The sequence below is a fragment of the Aplysia californica genome, unplaced genomic scaffold, assembly GCF_000002075.1.
Source record: "Aplysia californica isolate F4 #8 unplaced genomic scaffold, AplCal3.0 scaffold00031, whole genome shotgun sequence".
NCBI lineage: Eukaryota > Metazoa > Mollusca > Gastropoda > Aplysiida > Aplysiidae > Aplysia > Aplysia californica.
In genome coordinates this window covers 1,185,685-1,193,178 of record NW_004797301.1, presented here as the reverse complement: position 1 = coordinate 1,193,178, position 7,494 = coordinate 1,185,685, and the positions used below count along the sequence as shown (strand labels likewise).

The 7,494-nt window shown below is 41.4% G+C and overlaps 1 protein-coding gene across 1 annotated transcript in view; it reads right to left on the bottom strand.

Moving 5' to 3' along the window:
• Positions 1-7,494, bottom strand: part of LOC101859761 (prolyl 4-hydroxylase subunit alpha-2) — a gene marked incomplete in the record, with an annotated part of 31,818 nt that overhangs the window by 15,594 nt on the left and 8,730 nt on the right. Inside the window, 3 exon segments of the mRNA XM_013091281.2 lie at positions 886-937; positions 2,320-2,498; positions 3,321-3,432. Coding sequence (XP_012946735.1) covers positions 886-937; positions 2,320-2,498; positions 3,321-3,432 — 343 coding nt within the window.

Below are 7,494 nucleotides of genomic sequence, written 5' to 3'. Positions count from 1 at the left end.
AGAGACAGAAACAGACAGAGCAAGAAAGATACAGACAGATAAACAGGAAAGTAGACTGACAGAGATTATTTCGACAAAAATGTAAGATCTTTCGACCGCTGTTTTAATCCGTTCTGCTAACCGGTTTCGCTCAAGTGTTGCAAGACAAAATATTGATTACCCTTATTCACTAATCTAATTTCCGAGAGAAAGAAAAAATATATAAACCAAGTTATAGGTATAACACCCCCGTGTAACACTACAAGGTTATCTAAGAATCTAGACCTCTGAATTTTACGTCCACTTCCGATAGGACCTAGCCAAATATAAAAGAAAAAATCTTTGAAGTGCCTTTTCCGAGGACACAACGTTGGACCGAGCTGCGCCTCGAACCCTAAACTCACAAACTCATGATTACCAGCCCGGTAGCCTACCCACTAGAATAACAGCGCCCCAGGACGGATCTTCACGGTGACATTAAAGATGGTTCCAGTAGGGAACGGGATAGAGGTGCCCACGTCCTTCGTGACTCATTGGAGCAGAGGAAAAAAGGACTAACGTTAACATTACTTAAACGCAATCCCACATCATCACTCATCACCACCATTATTTCTAAATCAGCATTGCTCTCAGATCAATCACTTACATCTATAATCCTTAAATCTCTAACTGTAACAGTTACTTGTCATACTAAGTATGCACGTAATACACTATTGGACACTATCATACGCATTGTTTTTCTACTAATCAGATAGCTTCAATCTCATAATTGGGCAAGAGATTTTTAAAAAAGAAGGGGAGAAAACAGCGCCACAGATCTACACCCCGGCACGTAAAGTGGCTTTAATTTTTTTTAAAGAAGAAATAGGAAAAAGAAGAAAGAATATGGTTGAAAAGTTTTGCTACCTTCTCGTCTTGCTTCAGCCAACCATTTTCTAGCTGTTGCAGGATCACCCAGCTGAAATAGAATGGTTAATACAATGTTATTAGTAATGGTGCAGTTGTTGTTGCTGTCATTGTTGTTGCTGTTGTTGTTGCGGTGGTGGTATTTTTTAAATTCTTTTTTTAAGTTACTGTCTGAAAATTAACCAATATTCTCCCTACCCACTCTGCTTTTTCACCAACAACGATGATGATGATGATGAAGATGGTGATGATGGTGATGATGATGATGATGATGATGATGATGATGATGATGATGATGGCCCCTCCAAAAGTTAAGAGGACACTTTTATTGAGAGGTCTGATGAGACGCAGTATAGTATACCTCTCAGCCTGGGCTGGTCCTGACAGGCAGGGTCAAAAACAGCTCGCCTCTGAAGGATGTATTGTGACTCGATGGGTTGGGCAAATGAAGTTTTTTTCTTATAATCTTAATTAAACCCTGTTCATTTGCTTTGCTTCTGATGATTTTTTTTAAAAAACCCATTTATCTAGAATGAAACTGAGATACTTGCGATGAAGGACCTGGAGGTCACCTGGTGTCTGAGGCTGAATTATTATTTTAGTGGGAAACTGGTCCCTAAAGTTTGATGATTTCTAAAGCTGTGGTGTCCTTGGAAACTATTAAATTTACAACTGTGTTCTCTTTATCAATGTTTTTCAGTAAAGTCAAAAAAATATCTGTTTGAAATGAGCATAGCAATGGTTGGGCCTGAAACAAAGCAAAAACAAAACAAAAAATAACAAAGCAAAACAAAACAAAACAAATCAGGACAGCAAAATGTCGATTTCTTCCATGATTTTGACGAGCACCTGACGTCACCACGATGCCATACAAATCCCTACCCCTGAATTACAAAGTTCTATCTGCTCCATACCTAGCTTTAAGAAATTGGACGTCAAATTTTTCAGTTTCACAATATTATATCAAGTTTTTTCGAATGCAATTATCTGAATATCTTGATAACGTAAAATTTGATATTCTTACCATTTTGATAGAGCAGATAGAACATTAATTTGGTTTCTGGTCTCACGATCTTAGTAACTCAAAAAATGCCAAAATGTCAGTAGAACTTTTATAATTCTGATGTAGCGAATTGTGCCTACTGGGCTGTAGAATATTTACAAATGGTCGCTTTTAAGGACAAGCGGACTCACCCAGATGTCGGGTGTTTCCAGAAATCTTGACCTACACCAAAAGTGGGCATTGCCGTACCTATAGGAGAAGTTTGGTTTCTTTGGTGTGTATATTTGTTTGGTAATAGAGAAAACTCTCCTAGTGTTTTAAAGAAATGAACATGGGTCCAAAAACATTACTTTCGATTTTCTTAAAACAGCATTTTTGGGGGATAGCCCCCTTGTGCATCAAAGCGACCAAATACAAGGACAGAAACTGACCCTTTGAAAGGCATGGCCAAGGAGAGCCCTGACGGAGTCGGGCTCTATACCGTTGTTGTCTTTGTTCTTCCCAACTCTGCCCATACTGTGGATGTCCAGCATATCGTTCTGGTCAGACTCGTCTTCACTCAGTTGCAAGGCCACCTCCAGCCAATCAATACTCTCTTTATATTTCCCACCTGAAAAATGAGACACGAGACGGTGGTGTATGGATGGTTTTTGCGAGTTGAAATATCATCTTAAAGCTACACATAACAGCAAGGACTGTTTCAATTATTTTTTACTCTGAAAGTGTTAATGAGCTAACAATGCGTACTGCAAAGTTTCCTGAAAGGGGAAAAAATCAACGTGCGGCACGGAAATCCTCGTGGAATTTTAGACAAATTTGCAAGTGGTCCTTAACTTATGTTGAAGTATGTAGAGGAAGTAGGCCCTATCTCTCCTACTTTATGTGTTTGTTACTCTCTTGTAACTCCTATAATCTTGGCACTAATATGACCTAAGTGTGTGGAAAGTGCTGTAAAACGCTCACTGGCGCTTATATGACCTTATGCAATTCTGAGCGCCGTAAAAACCTTACAGCAACAAAAAAAATAAACGCTCACTAAAACAAATACCCTATCTCTGTCGGACACTTCACCGGCGCCTGTCGTTTAGAGGTTAACGACATCGATGTTGTACACAGAACGACGTCAATTCCCGTGCGGGAAGAATTTTTATCAAGTGCCTCCGTCTTGCTGCCGAGACGTTGAACCATATCAGCCCTGGCTGGCTCTGACGTGCAGTTCGAAGCAACCCACCTCCTAAATATTCAAGTTGTGTCGAAGGGACGTAAAACTGCTACAACTGCAAATATACATTTTTTGCGTCTCTTCTCAGACTGAAGTTGTTAGCTCCAAGAATCCAAGACCCACTTATAAGTACGCAGTACTGCACTGAAAAAGACCATAGCCTCGGCTTAGGAGCATTATGCCTCGGCTTAGATAAGAAATAAGAAGTACCTGAAAATGCTGCCTGGCCTATGGCGTAAGAATCGATAGGGTTAAGAGAAGGTCCTTCGAAGCCCAAATAGTTCCCCTTGATCATTTCCTTCGGGTCCAGACCATAGATGTTCTGCAAAGTCAGAGACAAGAAGTAGCCTAAGAAACAATTATGTGATAGCGGGTAACAATAGGGATGATGGTGGTTAGCGGATGCTCCTAATCCTCCTCCTCCTCCTCCTCCTCCTCCTCCTCCTCCTCCTCCTCCTCACGGCCCCTCATCTTCTTCCTCCTTTTATTTCTCGTCGCTGTGTTTCTTCTTCTTTTCTTCTTCCTCTTCTTCTCCCCTATCTCATTTCTTTCCCCTCCTCACCCCTGTTTCGAATCTACCCGTTTTGCGTACATCAGCAAAGAACCTAAATAGTCTACCGACACCAGGTGGTTTCTTCAGACAAAAAGATTAGCAATCAATAAGTTATTGAATAAGATAAGAACACAGTTGTTGTTTGATCATTTTCCCCCTGCAATACACGGAGGAGTGATCAAAACGTTCAATCATATGGAATGTGGTCTTATGACAGGAGTTCTTATGACAGGAGTCAATACAATTATTCATAACGTTTGGTATGTAAACATGTCCGCAAATAAACCTATCCGGGCTCCCAATCGTAGGACTCCTGAATAAGGAGCAGTTTTTACGTCTGTTGTTCACCAAACAATGGATTGTATAACATTGGAAAAGGGAGCGCTCCTAAGAAGAGATATGATAATTTTCTTAAGGTAATCAATAACTGCTCTATGTTTTCCCCTCAGCACATTTGGTTTTTCTTGTTGTTGATGCTGTTGTTGTTGTTGCTGTTGTTATTGCTGTTGTTGTAGTTGTTGTCGTAGATGAAGATGATGTTGTTGTTGTTGTTTATGTTGTTGTTGTTGTTGATGATGTTGTTGCTATACTAAGGTAAGACCGAAGTTTGACGCTTTAAAGAAAAGTAATATAATTACATATATTTTATGTATATTATGTTACCAAATAAGTTGGGGGGGTCTCTTGATCTTGAGGTTAAGGTGTTCGCCTCTCATTCAATAGGCCCCGGGTTCGAATTCAGATAACGACGGGAAATTTTTACTATCTAAAATTTTCTCCTTCGACATCAGTTCCTGCTTTCTAACAATTTTCTGTCGTCTGCTTTTGTCTCCACTTTCTGTCCCCACCCCCTCATCTCCTTGCCCCCTCCTCTGGGCTGCTGACTCCGTTTGCAACCTTTCTACTGCTGCTCTTTGGCTCCTTCTTACTGCTGTGTCTTTCAGTCACACCCTTGATCTTATGTTAGGTAAGAAGTACACCTACCCTTCTCAGATAAGACCGAAAAATCTCGGAGGTCTCGTGTGAAAGTTGCACATATTAAAGATCCCTTGGTGATCCAAAAATCGATAACAGTAGGCTTCGGCTGCAAACCGGTCAAAATTCAAAAATTCCTACCGACAGGAAAATGTTTAATGTGTCCCGCACGCTCATACGACCTTATGCAGTTGCGAGCAGCGTAAAACAGTAACCATAAATAAATAAATAAATGAAGAAAGAAAGAAAGGAAGAAAGAAAGAAGCTCGCACGTTTTACCCCCAAAAAAATTATATATATCGGGAATAGAAAATTACAAAAAGACAGAATGATACACAGAATGTAAAGACGAAAGGAGATGGATGCAAGAGACAAATAGACATACAAAAAAGCTTAAAGGCAAAACGAGAGTGAGGGCGAGAAAGAGTGAGAGAGATGAAGAAAGAGAGGGATAGACAAAGAGAGATAGCGAGAAAAGTGGAAGAGAGAGGCGGAGAGACGGAGAGAGAAAGAGAAAAGTGAGAAAGAGATAAATAAAGACGGAGATAACGAGAGAGTGAATGAGAGAGATCGAGGGAGAGATAAGGAGAGGGATGGGAGAGAGAGAGAGAGAGAGAGAGAGAGAGAGAGAGAGAGAGAGAATATGGAGAGAGAGGGGGGGAATATGGAGGGACACAGAGAGAGAGGGAGAGAGAGAGAGAGAGAGAGAGAGAGAGAGAGAGAGAGAGAGAGAGAGAGAGAGAGAGAGAGGAGAGACTGAGAAACTGAGATAAAAGAGAGAGAAAAAGAAAGGGGTGGGGGAGTAGATGGAGAGAGAGAAAGAGAAAAAGATACACACACACACATACACACACACACACACACACACACACACACACACACACACACACACACACACGCACACACAGACAGACAGACAGACACAAAAACAGACACTAAGACAGACAGACAGACAGACAGACAGACAGACAGACAGACAGACAGACAGACAGACAGACAGACAAACACTAAGACAGACACTAAGACAGACACTAAGACAGACAGACAGACACTAAGACAGAAAAAAAGAAAGGGAGAAAGAAAAATAAAGTACAGAAAGAACCCTATTCACTGGCACATGATTAAGAACATTAATCCCCAAAGCATTAGAATTTAAAAGGGATCGGCTGCCCCTAACCCCACTCTTGTGAACACTATCTTTTCTTTCACTGTTGAAATCTAAAGGATATCTTTCATACACAACGTTGGATTTCGATATTGACGAAACGGCGTGTGACTGAGCATTAAACTCTTTGAGTTGCTTTGAAGTGAGATGAATTTTTCTTAGAAGCGACAGATGCTGGTGGTGAGTGGGTTTTTGGCGGGTTCTCTGTTGTGGTTTATTTCTCCATTCAGACATTTATCGACCTTTTGTCATCCTTTTGTTAGTATGATACTCTCCGGTAACACGTCTAATCTTCGGCACTGAAATGATATATTTATTGTGTTGCAAGTGTCATAAAGATTATAATTAAATATTGAAATGTACACTTAAAAAGAAAAGTGAATAAATAAAACGAATTTATTCAGAATCACTTTTGATGGGTGGATTTTGAGAGTTAAAAACTAAGATCATCATCATCATTGCCTTTCTCACCCTGCATCAGGGTGTAGGCCAGGGACAAACACCCTCCACTTTTCTCTATCCTGGGCTAGCCTCTTGATGTTATTCCATGTCTTCCCACTTTTCTGTACATCGATTTCTGTGATTCTTCTCCAAGTTCCTCGAGGTCTTCCCCTTGATTTCTTGCCCTGTGGGTTCCAATCCAAAACTTTCTTTGTTATGCAGCTGCCTGACTTCCTGAGAGTATGTCCAATCCATCGCCACCGCCTTTTTCATACCTCATCTCTGACTGGGATCAGTCTTGTTTTCCTTAACACTTCCACATTGGTGACCCTGTCTGTCCATCTGATCCTCAGTAACTTTCTTAAACACCTGTTCAAGAAAACCTGGATCTTTTTTTATACAAGTCTATGATGCGTTCCATGCCTCACATCCATACAACAGGACCGACTTCACGTTTGAATTGAAAATCCTCAGCTTTGTTCGAAGTGAGATCTCTCTGGTCTTCCAAATCCTATCCAAAGATATGAAAGCAGCCTGTTCTTTTCCAATGCGGGACTTTATTTCAGCACCTGTTCCTCCCTCTCTGTCAATTATGCTCCCAGGATAACAGAAGGATTCAACGTTTTCTAGGGCCTTTCCTTCTATTGTGACCTGCTCCTTTCGTTGTGCATCTGTCCTTAGGACCTTTACCTTTCCGGGGTGGATCCTCAATCCAGCAGACTCCGATAGGCTATTTAATACTGAAGTCTTTGCTTGCATCTGTTCCTGGGTGTGCGACAGAAGCGCCAAGTCGTCTGCAAAATCCAGATCGTCCAACTGTGTCCATGGTGTCCACTGTATACCATTTCTGTGTCCTCTGGTGGTTTCCTTCATCAGCCAGTCGATTGCCAATATGAAGAGGAACGGTGATAGTAAGCATCCCTGTCTCACTCCAGTCTTGATGTCAAAGCTGTCCGTGAGCTGGCCATCGTGTACAACCCTGCAACTTGTCCCTTCGTACATGTTCTTGATGAGGTTCACCAACTTCTGTGGGATTCCGTGGTGTCTCATTATCTTCCATAGTGTCGCTCGGTCTATACTGTCAAAGGCCTTCTCATAGTCAAGGAAGTTGACAATCAGCTGGGAGTTCCACTCCAGGGACTGTTCCACAATAATCCTCAGCGTGGCAATCTGGTCGGTGGTTGAGCGATTTTTTTCCGGAAACCGGCCTGTTCATCCCGTAGTCTTGGATCCGTTCCTGTCTTGATCCT